Source organism: Coregonus lavaretus, assembly GCF_964263955.1.
Source record: "Coregonus lavaretus genome assembly, contig: HAP1_SCAFFOLD_1808, whole genome shotgun sequence".
Lineage (NCBI taxonomy): Eukaryota > Metazoa > Chordata > Actinopteri > Salmoniformes > Salmonidae > Coregonus > Coregonus lavaretus.
The window spans coordinates 53,290-66,669 of record NW_028157203.1 but is presented as its reverse complement, the minus strand read 5'-3'; the positions used below and the strand labels follow the sequence as shown (position 1 = coordinate 66,669).

The 13,380-nt window shown below is 45.1% G+C and overlaps 1 protein-coding gene across 1 annotated transcript; it reads right to left on the bottom strand.

Annotated features, from left to right (window-relative positions):
• Window positions 1–284: 284 nt before the first annotated feature.
• On the bottom strand, window positions 285–11,792 carry LOC311125686 (ubiquitin carboxyl-terminal hydrolase isozyme L1-like). The gene is made up of 9 exons (XM_084199719.1): window positions 11,755–11,792; window positions 11,602–11,613; window positions 9,499–9,627; window positions 8,920–9,061; window positions 8,117–8,202; window positions 3,846–3,893; window positions 3,596–3,665; window positions 3,383–3,441; window positions 285–1,368 (listed from the first exon to the last, which is right to left on the bottom strand). Exons 1-9 carry the CDS (start codon window positions 11,788–11,790, stop codon window positions 1,285–1,287), a joined length of 666 nt encoding a protein of 221 aa, XP_084055845.1. The 5' UTR covers window positions 11,791–11,792; the 3' UTR covers window positions 285–1,284.
• Window positions 11,793–13,380: the final 1,588 nt, after the last annotated feature.

The window sequence follows — 13,380 nt, the reverse complement described above, 5'->3', positions numbered from 1 at the left end:
TACAGATACCCAAGTATGGATACTACTTTAGTAGTACTTTAAAGTATTTTTACACAACTGCACACAAGAGCATTGCCGATTTTGTGCCGATAAAATCAAACATGTTTGAAACTATCAGGATGAAAGAGTCCTGAAACGCCCTACTGAAGTAGAAGTTACTTTAACATTTTACTCAAGTAGAAGTAAAATAGTACTCTGAAAAGCTGCTCAATTACAGTAACGAGAGTAGTAAATAATTACTTTACAGCTCTGCACACACACACAGAGAGAGAGTAGCGGAGACGTGTGTGTAGTTTGGTTTATTGGCAGACAGCAGCACTAGAACAGGAAGAGGCAGAAAGGCAAAGCACAGCCAACAACATTGTTACAGTGTCATCCTGACAACGTCATCCTAACGTAGTAACAACGTCATCCTAACTTAGTAACAACGTCATCCTAACACAGTAACAACGTCATCCTAACGCAGTAACAACGTCATCCTAACACAGTAACAACGTCATCCTAACGTTGTAGTCTGACGTTGTAACAGCTGTTAGAAACAGAGCAGAGAACTGAGGAGTCAGGGTCAGGGGTCGGGGTCAGGGTCAGGGTCAGGGTCAGGGTCAGGGTCAGGCAGCAGAAAAACAGGAAGCCTTAAAAAAAATCACTGACATCTCACAGGCTGCAGCTCAAAAGGCTCTCCTTCTCCCCCACGTAGTGCACTCCTTTCTCTTGGAGAACCAGACGTAGTGCACTCCTTTCTCTTGGAGAACCAGACGTAGTGCACTCCTTTCTCTTGGAGAACCAGACGTAGTGCACTCCTTTCTCTTGGAGAACCAGACGTAGTGCACTCCTTTCTCTTGGAGAACCAGACGTAGTGCACTCCTTTCTCTTGGAGAACCAGCAGCAGCGTCACCAGTCAGACTGCTGCAATAACCTCCTTATAACACCTCACTGCCTCTCTCCACTCCTTTCTCCTCAGTCTCCCCCCCCTCTTTCTCTCTCTCTTTCACTCGTTTTGCCACTAAAGGCACTTATCCGTTCCATGTCTCCAGATTAAGACAGTCTAGCAGTGGTGAGATCTGACGTAGAAATAAACAGAGTACAGCAGACAGAGTACATCAGTAGTGACATCATGACATACACCAGGCTTGTGCAAACTACTATCTACGCATGTATGCTGCGGAGTGTGTGTTGGCAGAGTGCAAACGGTATGTTTCCAGTGCATACCGGGCGTGTGTGTGTGTGTGTGTGTGTGTGTGAGAGAGAGTGTGTGTGTGTGTGGTGCAAGTGTGTCCTGGGTCTTTAGGTGTGACAGAGAGCTACAGCAGAGAAGCGGACCTCTCCCTCCCCTCTCTCCACAAAACCCCGACACACCCTGGCTGCATCCTGGGGAGAGAGAGACAGAGAGACAGAGAGAGAGACAGAATATGAATGCACCAACTGTAGCTATGGATAAGAGCGTCTGCTAAATGACTCAAATGTCATAGGTGGTAGATGATCAGTTAACAGTAAATGAACGTTAGATGAACATCCCAGATAGCGCATAACCCTCTGGCCAAGTAAACAGACGTCTGGAAGATGTATTTAGAATGCCTACATACGACATGGTTTAGATGTTGGCCAGGCATCAACATTATATTCTGATGTCTCGGTGACGTCTTCCCAATGTACAAATGGAGGCCCACACTACAATTTCCAGAAGCTTTCTAACAGCTTCACCTGCATATATCTACAGGCCTGCTGTGCTGGGTGGGGGGGTAGATGTTTTAGAGCAACATGCACCTTTTGGTAACATGATACCTCACCGGTCCAGACTCCCAAATAGCAACATTTACAAGAGGGCGACAGAGGTCCTTGTGGTCTTCTCATGTGGTGAAAGCAAAATAAATAGTCTCGTCTTCCCTCATCTCCAAGTTGGCTAAACACAGCAAGCTAGTTAGCCTTCTAGCTTCCCATATCTCCAAGATGGTTAAACACAGCAAGCTAGCTTCCCTCATCTCCAAGATGGCTAAAGACTGCAAGCTAGCTAGGCTTTTAGCTTCCCTCATCTCCAAGATGGCTAAAGACTGCAAGCTAGCTAGGCTTTTAGCTTCACACATCTCCAAGATGGCTAAACACAGCAAGCTAGTTAGCCTTTTAGCTTCCCTCATCGCCAAGATGGCTAAACACAGCAAGCTAGTTAGCCTTTTAGCTTCCCACATCTCCAAGATGGCTAAACACAGCAAGCTAGTTAGCCTTTTAGCTTCCCACATCTCCAAGATGGCTAAACACAGCAAGCTAGTTAGCCTTTTAGCTTCCCACATCTCCAAGATGGCTAAACACAGCAAGCTAGTTAGCCTTTTAGCTTCACACATCTCCAAGATGGCTAAACACAGCAAGCTAGTTAGCCTTTTAGCTTCACACATCTCCAAGATGGCTAAACACAGCAAGCTAGTTAGCCTTTTAGCTTCACACATCTCCAAGTTGGCTAAACACAGCAAGCTAGTTAGCCTTTTAGCTTCACACATCTCCAAGATGGCTAAACACAGCAAGCTAGTTAGCCTTTTAGCTTCACACATCTCCAAGATGGCTAAACACAGCAAGCTAGTTAGCCTTTTAGCTTCCCTCATCTCCAAGATGGCTAAACACAGCAAGCTAGTTAGCCTTTTAGCTTCACACATCTCCAAGATGGCTAAACACAGCAAGCTAGTTAGCCTTTTAGCTTCACACATCTCCATGTGAAATAACCAGATTCATAATTCAATAATACACCCTTGCAAATATTCTTATACTTGCCAGTGTAACCTACAACATTATCCCTGTTTCATATACTGCTTGAATGTATTCACTCCCATATCAGCTAACAGTAGAATGTCGTGTTTTGATCGCAGAGAAAAAGCACATCGCAGCCGTTTTTACCAATAACCTGGAATCACTAGTTATACTTCTAAACAAAATACATTTTGGGAGGATTCTAATAAAGGCTACAATGTTGTTTGGTTTATTGTTTGAACACTTGTTGAGATTATATTTGCTTATCAATGCAAAAATAGGCTACTTTGATGCCTAGCCTATAGATCAGATCAAGGAACCAAATCAAGCTTCATTGCCAACACTGTCCCCATGGCTACGGAAGGGATGATCCGGCACGTTCCAGTTATCACGTGACACGGGAGATGGCTACGGAAGGGATGATCCGGCACGTTCCAGTTATCACGTGGCACGGGAGTACGTCAAAATGTCGGAACCCACTACAAGGAGACGCCCTCTTTTTTGTGACGGAAAACGCTCTGTAGGGCTCGTCTCCGTAGGGTAAAAAAATAAAAAATATTTTAAAAAAAATTCTGCCTTTACACAGTTTGATACGTTGGCTGAAGGTGCACAGGTCTACTGGGATTAGATGAATGGAAGAGGAACGTACCTTGATGAAGGAGTCATCCTTGGTGGTTCCATGGTTCACCGGTCCCTCCATCCTACCATCTACACAACACATCATTAACACACACCGTGAGAAAGGGGAGAGATACACACCTGGGGAGAAAACTGAGACTCAGCCATACACTCACCAAGCTCATAAAGCAGACTCAGCCATACACTCACCCAGCTCATAAAGCAGACTCAGCCATACACTCACCCAGCTCATAAAGCTGTCCTTTCACATTGACGAAGGTGATAAAATGGAAGTTCACTTTATCTGCCTCCACCTGAAAGAGAAAGAGGGTAGGAGAGAAAGAGGGTAGGAGAGAAAGAGGGTAGGAGAGAAAGGGGGTAGGAGAGAAAGGGGGTAGGAGAGAGGGAGAGAATAAAATATGAAATGATACATGTATAGATAAATACACAGTAACATCTGGAGGTGGTCCTTATGTTGCATTGTGTGTTCTCACCCTGCACTGGCCCTGCGCTGACACTTCATCATGAGCCTCTCTGATGGCCTGCAAGAGACAGCAATATATACACATCTACATTAAACAGAGATTATAGAATATATATTATATACACACACAAAACATATGTAGACATATACAGAAGTGGAGGCTCCTCAGAAGAGGAAGGGGAGGACCATCCTCAGTGAATTCCATACAAATAAAATGGTAAAACATTGAAGAATCTTATCATTTTTTTGATTAAACTACACTAAATATATTTGAGTCAGCAAATAATTGATTAAAACACACTGTTTTGTAATGAAGGTCTACAGTAGCCTCAACAGCACTCTGTAGGGTAGCACCATGGTGTAGCCGGAGGACAGCTAGCTTCCGTCCTCCTCTTGGTACATTGCCTTCAATACAAAACCTAGGAGACCCTTGGTTCTCACCCCCCTTCCATAGACTTACACAGTAATTATGACAACTTCCGGAGGACGTCATCCAACCTATCAGAGCTCTTGCAGCATGAACTGACATGTTGTCCACCCAATCAAAGGATCAGAGAATTAATCTAGTACTGAAAGCATAAGCTACAGCTAGCTAGCACTGCAGTGCATAAAATGTGGTGAGTAGTTGACTCAAAGAGAGCGAAAGACAATAGTTGAACAGTTTAACAAATTAATTTATTCAAAAATGAAGGAGAAGCAAGAGAGCTATAGATAGAGTCATTTTTTTCATGTTGTGTTTCACTTACTTAGCTAGCAAATGCAGCTGGCTAGTTTAGTTACTCAAACACCCTGCTCAAACAGAGGGATGCTATGTTAGCTAGCTGGCTATGACTATTCAACACAGCACTGGAACTTTTCCAAGTCAATGTAAGCTTTTGGTTTTATTAATTTATTGCTAAACTGCTTACTGACTGTACACTAACGTTACTGCATGATTGTAGCGGGTTTACTAAGGCGTTAGTTATATTAGCTACGTTGACTATGACGTTACTTTAGCTAATATGGGGACAATGATGTAGGCTGTTTGTAGCGGTTATGATATGGTTAGGCTTGGAAAGGTTTTTTCACCTGGTCACACACAGCTGATGTGTTGTGCATTGAAGTCCACAAACGAAGGGAAAATGTGAGAGGAGAAGAGCGCATAGATGCGAGAAGGAATACAACGTGGCTGCTATGAAAGTGAACTGTGTTTACGGGTGATCAGGGGTGTATTCATTACGCCTGTTCTGTTGAAAAACGTTTCTAGACGGAAGAAAACAAAACAGGGATAAAAAAAAATACCTGAATTTGTCCAATAGAAACTCTCGTTTGCAACTGTTAGACCTAGATGCAGGCAAGAGTGTGCAAGGAGGTGTTGAATGTGTCACTGTCTGTCACCTTGATTATTCAAAATTCTCTGCGTGCACCTACAGTACGTTGTAAACTTTCATTCATAGGCTTGGTTATAGCAACCTCTTGATGGGTACAGGGACAATTCTAGTATCATGTAGTAGCCTAAACCAATCGATGTTACATTGAACTGGGTGAATGGAATATGAATGACAGTAATTCCAATATGCTGTAATAGAAATAAGGCCATGAAAATAAAAAATAAATAAAAAGTCCTCCCTCATCATAAATGGCACTGACATACAGGTCTCTACACATCTACATTAAACAAGACTCTTCCTAGAGCTGTCCGCCTGGCCAAACTGAGCAATCGGGGGAGAACGGCCTTGGTCAGGGAGGTGACCAAGAACCCGATGGTCACTTTGACAGAGCTCCAGAGTTGCTCTGTGGAGATTGGAGAACCTTCCAGAAGGACAACCAACTCTGCAGCACTCCACCAATCAGGCCTTTATGGTAGAGTGGCCAGAAGGAAGCCACTCCTCAGTCAAAAGTGCATGACAGCCTGCTTAGAGTTTGCCAAAAGGCACCTAAAGGACTCTCAGACCATGATAATAATATAATATGCCATTTAGCAGACGCTTTTATCCAAAGCGACTTACAGTCATGTGCGCATACATTTTTACGTATGGGTGGTCCCGGGGATCGAACCCACTACCCTGGCGTTACAAGTGCCATGCTCTACCAATTGAGCTACAGAGGACCACATGAGAAAGAAGATTCTCTGGTCTGATGAAACCAAGATTGAACTCTTTGGCCTGAATGCCAAGCGTCACATCTGGTGGAAACCTGGCACCATCCCTACGGTGAAGCATGGTGGTGGCAGAATCATGCTGTGGGGATGTTTTCAGCGGCAGGGACTGGGAGACTAGTCAGGATCGAGGGAAAGATGAACGCCGCAAATTATAGAGAGAGATCCTTGATGAAAATCTGCTCCAGAGTGCTCAGGACCTCAGAAGGTTCACCTTCCAACAGGACAACGACCCTAAATGCACAGCCAAGTGGCTTCAGGACGAGTCTCTGAATGTCCTTGAGTGGCCCAGCCAGAGCCCGGCCTTAAACCTGATCAAACATCTCTGGAGAGACCTGAAAATAGCTGTGCAGCGATGCTCCCCATCCAACCTGACAGAGCTTGAGAGGATCTGCAGAGAAGAATGGGAGAAACTCCCCAAATACAGGTGTGCCAAGCTTGTAGCATCATACCCAAGAAGACTCAAGGCTGTAATCGCTGCCAAAAGGTGCTTCAACAAAGTACTGTGTAAAGGGTCTTAATACTTAAGTAAATGTAATACTTCAGTTTATTATTTTTAAGACATTTGCAAAAAATTCTAAACCTGTTTTTGCTTTGTCATTATGGGGTATTGTGTGTAGATTGATGAGGGGGAAAAAACAATTTAAATCCATTTTAGAATAAGGCTGTAACGTAACAAAATGTGGAAAAAGTCAAGGGGTCTGAATACTTTCTGAATGCACTGTACCTACAAATGTAAAACATATATAACGTAAACATATCCATGATGTATTCCTATAAGTTCCAACACCATATTGATCTGTAAAGCCATGCATCTGAGAACCCAGCAGCTCTCTGCCGTCCTCTAGTGGCCAAGATGACAACTGCAGCTTCATGTCTGACGTGAGCAAAGAACGGTTTGACAGTTCCAACGGCAAGATTCAAAAACCTCCCCCACACGCCCGTAGAAGGGCAACCCAGTCTCCAAATAAAAAGCCAACCTGTGGCATAACTTCAGCAAGAGAAGTACCCCATGGCTTGACGTTTTAAATTTTGCCATGTGGTGCCATACGCTGTTACTGTAAAATGGAAACGTCTAGGAGCAACAACGGCTCAGCCGTGAAGTGGTCGGCCACACAAGCTCACAGAACGGAAACGCCGAGTGCTGAAGCGCGTAAAAAAAAAAATCTGTCTGTCCTCAGTTGCAACACTCACTACCGAGTTCCAAACTGCCTCTGGAAGCAACGTGGCACCTTTGGAGTTCCGCCCAAGGAAGGCATTTGATTGGTTTGATTGGTGTTGTGAGGCTTCACTGATTTACACCCTGGGTTCCAACCGCTCTTTGGCGGATTTCTGACATGGATCTTCACAGGCTTCCCGTTTTAAGGAAGCCTGGTTCACGACGAGGCTAGACTAGAGGCGTGTCCCAATAATATCTACTTTCTCCTGAAGTGTGCACTCGTTCACTACAAATCTACAAGCGTTGGGTTGGTGGAGGAAGCACGGGCTACAGGGGGTTTCTACCATAGTCCAGCTAGAGGGGGTTTCTACCATAGTCCAGCTAGAGGGGGTTTCTACCATAGTCCAGCTAGAGGGGGTTTCTACCATAGTCCAGCTAGAGGGGGTTTCTACCATAGTCCAGCTAGAGGGGGTTTCTACCATAGTCCAGCTAGAGGGGGTTTCTACCATAGTCCGGCTAGAGGGGGTTTCTACCATAGTCCGGCTAGAGGGGGTTTCTACCATAGTCCAGCTACAGGGGGTTTCTACCATAGTCCAGCTACAGGGGGTTTCTACCATAGTCCAGCTACAGGGGGTTTCTACCATAGTCCAGCTAGAGGGGGTTTCTACCATAGTCCAGCTAGAGGGAGTTTATAATATTATTATAATAATAATAATAATAATAATAATAATAATAATAATAATAATGCCATTTAGCAGACGCTTTTATCCAAAGCGACACAGTCATGCGTGCATACATTTTTGTGTATGGGTGGTCCCGGGGATCGAACCCACTACCCTGGCGTTACAAGCGCCGTGCTCTACCAGCTGAGCTACAGAGGACCAGTGTGTGTGTGTGTATCACTGTGAATGTGTGTGTGAGTGTAAATATATTACTGTGTTTGTGTATTACTGTGTGTGTATATAACTGTGAATGTGTGTGTTACCTGGTTGTTCTCCAGGTGTGTGGCTCGCTGGGCGGGGGTCATGTCAGCCGTCTCATCTAGAAACTTCTTCAGAGCAGAGTCACCATCTGGCACAGAGACAGCACTGTTACACGCCACGCCACGCCACGCCACGCCACGCCACGCCACGCCACGCCACGCCACGCCACGCACTGGCCGTGTCTGAAACCTGTCTTACCTACTACTTACTAAAACTACATACTGTGAACTCATCATACTACATACTATTTAGAACAGACTGATTAGTGAAAACAAGCATTTATAATACAAAATAAAACATTAAATAAAGAAAACCCAGAAGAAAAACGTATTTTATCAGCTGTTTTCAAACACACTGAAGACCATTCTCTTCCTCAATAGTGTTCAGTGAATTCTACTAGATAAAGACCATTCTCTTCCTCAATAGTGTTCAGTGAATTCTACTAGATAAAGACCGTTCTCTTCCTCAATAGTGTTCAGTGAATTCTACTAGATAAAGACCATTCTCTTCCTCAATAGTGTTCAGTGAATTCTACTAGATAAAGACCATTCTCTTCCTCAATAGTGTTCAGTGAATTCTACTAGATAAAGACCATTCTCTTCCTCAATAGTGTTCAGTGAATTCTACTAGATGTAAAGCCCAATGACTATGACATCATGACATTTAAAGCACTACATGTTCTAAATATCACATACTATAAACGTTCCATTTTCACATACCCAATCAGCCTACTATTTAGAACGCAAGTATGGGTATTGGGACATTGCCCCCATCTTGGCTCCATGCGGGACCATTTCCTACTCACCGTACTCTATGTGGGTGGGGTTGTTGGCAACTGCGTGCAGCAGAGCCACAGTGCCACAGGAGTTGACCACCGTCTGTTTCAGGAAGTAGAGGCCTGGAGCCCCCGACACCTTCCCAGCCTGCTGCTGCCGGAACGACTCATGCTGAAACACACGCCGTTATCATCATCATCATGCTACATCAGAGTTTCAAACTCAGTCCTGGGACCCCAAGGGTGAGGTTCAGTGTCCTGGGACCCCAAGGGTGAGGTTTAGTGCCCTGGGACCCCAAGGGTGAGGTTCAGTGTCCTGGGACCCCAAGGGTGAGGTTTAGTGCCCTGGGACCCCAAGGGTGATGTTTAGTGTCCTGGGACCCCAAGGGTGATGTTTAGTGCCCTGGGACCCCAAGGGTGAGGTTTAGTGTCCTGGGACCCAAAGTGTTGCACATTTTGGGTTTTGCCCCAGTACTACACAGCGGATTCAAAGAATCAACTCATCATCAAGCTACTAAGGCAAAAACCAAACCGTGCACCACCTTTGGGTCCCCAGAACAGAGCTGTCCAATGTATCAATAAAGACAGTGCTGCTAGATCAATGGTTACCTGTTGTGTCAGGGGGAAGAGTAGCATGAGAGCACAGCAGGGAGTCGGTACTGAAGACACTCCCTCGTCCTCCAGGCCCAACACATCCACGAAGCGCCAGCTACCACACACACCCAGCCCACTGAGCACCTGCAACACACAGCGCAGTCAAACAACATTAACGTTTCCCATCAGTCTCTACAGAACACCTAGAACAGAGCTCAACACCAACATGATAGATTAGAACAACCAGAACACCTAGAACAGAGCTCAACACCAACATGATAGATTAGAACAACCAGAACACCTAGAACAGAGCTCAACACCAACATGACAGATTAGAACAACCAGAACACCTAGAACAGAGCTCAACACCAACATGATAGATTAGAACAACCAGAACACCTAGAACAGAGCTCAACACCAACATGATAGATTAGAACAACCAGAACACCTAGAACAGAGCTCCAGACCAACATGATAGATTAGAACAACCATAACACCTAGACAGTGTCTGGAACTCACCCAGTCAATGACATCACTATACTCTGTGTGTGTGTGTGTGTATATATATATATATATATATATATATATATACACACACATACACACACACAGTAGAATGTAGGCCTAAAGCTTCAAGTTCCTCTGCGTACACTTCACTGCCAATCTGAAATGGTCCACCCACACAGACAGTGTGGTGAAGAAGGCGCAACAGAGCCTCTTCAACCTCAGGAGGCAGAAAGAATTTGGCTTCGGCCCTAAGACCCTCAAACGTTTACAGATGCACAATTGAGAGCATCCTGTCGGGCTGTATCACCGCCTGGTACGGCAACTGCACCGCCCGCAAACCGCAGGGCTCTCCAGAGGGTGGTGCGGTCTGCCGAACGCATTACCAGGGGCAAACTACCTGCCCTCCAGGACACCTACAGCACCCGATGTCACAGGAAGGCCAAAAAGATCATCAAGGACATCAACCACCCGAGCCACTGCCTGTTCACCCCGCTATCATCCAGAAGGCGAGGTCAGTACAGGTGCATCAAAGCTGGGACTGAGAGACTGAAAAACAGCTTCTATCTCAAGGCCATCAGACTGTTAAATAGCCATCACTAGCCGGCTACCACCCAGTTACTCAACCCTGCACCTTAGAGGCTGCTGCCCCATATACATAGACATGGAATCACTGGTCACTTTAATAATGGAACACTAGTCACTTTAATAATGTTTACATACTGCTTTACTCATCTCATATGTATATACTGTATTCTATTCTACTGTATTTTAGTCAATACCACTCCGACATTGCTCATCCTAATATTTATATATTTCTTCATTCCATTCTTTTACTTTTAGATTTGTGTTTATTGTTGTGAATTGCTAGATACTACTGCACTGTTGGAGCTAGGAACACATGCATTTCGCTACACCCGCTATAACATCTGCTAAATATGTGTATGTGACCAATAAAATGTGATTTGATTTACAGAGCGTTGGCGTTTATACCCGGCTTCCGTATCCGTTAAATGTCCGTCAGAAGAGAGGGTCGAACCAGGAGCCCGACTTGAAACACTCCGTGGTAATGGACACTAAACCTCCATGATGACTCGACAGAACAGGCCTCATTAAAATACAGCAATAATATTATAGTCACTACGCATATATTCGCTGTTCTAACGTCTTTATCAGAACATTACCGCACGGCTGCCTGTCCCAAATGAATAGCGATGAACTTCAAATCAGACCCAGAGACATATTGATCTTTAGTCTCTCTCTCCCCATCCATCCATCCGACCGACCGACCACGCCCTGTATCCTAGACACCGGGTGGGGCCCGAGGCCCGTAGTGGCAGAGATGCTACCGGGGAGACAGACGGTAGCCTACTAGGGCTAGGCTATATTCTAACGGCTGGTTCACCTTCTGTACATCTGTCGCTCTGCTGTTTACATGATTATTATATGATCATCTGATGCTAACTAGTAGTTTTAACTCCGACCGGGCCAAGTCCATAATAACCTACCTGTAGATTATAATGTCCTGTTGTCTGGTTATAACGTCATATACACAACTGGACATGAATACTGTCATCATATCTGTTATGACTCGGCGATATATTATACACACACCTTGTTCAGCATCTGAAACACAGACAGACAGACAGAAGGAGACATTAGACAAACAACGAGAGAGCGTTGGAACAGAGCAGGCGCGCATATTAAGTTTCAGTCTTATGATAGACTTATTATAACAACAACATATTTATTAAGATGAGTCTCTACCTCCGGGTTGATCTCCATTGGTTGCCACTCCATCATGTTCGGTAAGGTTCGGTCCGGTATGTCGGTCTGTTTGTTAAATATTCTCTGCTGCAACCAGCTGCTGAATTGGGAGATATATGATCACACGGTGCGCGTGCACCCGCTTCATATACTGCCGGTCATATTCCATTGTGCGGTTCGGAGGGGGGTGCCCGAGAACCGGAGAAACAGCCACTAGATCCTCCCGTAGCCTCGCCTCGTTTGTAAACAAGACAATACATATTGCAGTGAAGTATTGGGGTGTGTGTGTGTGTGTGAGCGAGAGAGAGAGAGGTGTGTGTGAGGTGTTATGTGTAGTTAGTTTTCACGAGCAGTTTAAAAGGTGGACTGATCCAATCCCGACACACACAAGTGGAAGCTTCTGTAGCCAAACAGAGTTTGGTGGGTAATGGGCGCGTTCGAGCAGATCACTTTTGTCAGATGGTCCAAGTCTTTGCATCAGTGGGATAGAAACGGTCCCGACTTCACCACACGATGGCCTTGTTCGAGAGCATCAAAACGACTGCCGACTGACTTGATCTACAAATCACCTTGCATCATAAATGATGACTCGTTATTTGTAGATCAGTCAGTCATTCACAATTTTACCCATGATACATTGCGTTTTGATCCTCTCGAACACAGCCGTTCACTGCATGAACTTTACAAAAAAATCATGTGATCAAAGTCATGGAGTTTTGACTGCAGAGAACAGCAACATTCTGTAGCTGCTCTTCACCATAGAGAATGATAGAGGCCTAGCTGCTCTTCACCATAGAGAATGATAGAGGCCTAGCTGCTCTTCACCATAGAGAATGATAGAGGCCTAGCTGCTCTTCACCATAGAGAATGATAGAGGCCTAGCTGCTCTTCACCATAGAGAATGATAGAGGCCTAGCTGCTCTTCACCATAGAGAATGATAGAGGACTAGCTGCTCTTCACCATAGAGAATGATAGAGGACTAGCTGCTCTTCACCATAGAGAATGATAGCGGCCTAGCTGCTCTTCACCATAGAGAATGATAGAGGCCTAGCTGCTCTTCACCATAGAGAATGATAGAGGCCTAGCTGCTCTTCACCATAGAGAATGATAGAGGCCTAGCTGCTCTTCACCATAGAGAATGATAGAGGCCTAGCTGCTCTTCACCATAGAGAATGATAGAGGCCTAGCTGCTCTTCACCATAGAGAATGATAGAGGCCTAGCTGCTCTTCACCATAGAGAATGATAGAGGCCTAGCTGCCCTTCACCATAGAGAATGATAGAGGCCTAGCTGCCCTTCACCATAGAGAATGATAGAGGCCTAGCTGCTCTTCACCATAGAGAATGATAGAGGACTAGCTGCTCTTCACCATAGAGAATGATAGAGGCCTAGCTGCTCTTCACCATAGAGAATGATAGAGGCCTAGCTGCCCTTCACCATAGAGAATGATAGAGGCCTAGCTGCTCTTCACCATAGAGAATGATAGAGGACTAGCTGCTCTTCACCATAGAGAATGATAGAGGACTAGCTGCTCTTCACCATAGAGAATGATAGAGGCCTAGCTGCTCTTCACCATAGAGAATGATAGAGGACTCTAGTGGCCAAAAGGTTGTATGATCACGGGCA

Coding starts and splice junctions, on each gene's coding strand:
- LOC311125686 (XM_084199719.1), bottom strand. CDS start 11,790: ATGATGGAGTGGCAACCAATGGAGATCAACCCGGAG. Junction 8,203..8,919: donor CCCCACCCACATAGAGTACG/GTGAGTAGGAAA, acceptor TCTCTGTGCCAG/ATGGTGACTCTGCTCTGAAG. Junction 1,369..3,382: donor AGGATGACTCCTTCATCAAG/GTACGTTCCTCT, acceptor CTCTCTCCCCAG/GATGCAGCCAGGGTGTGTCG.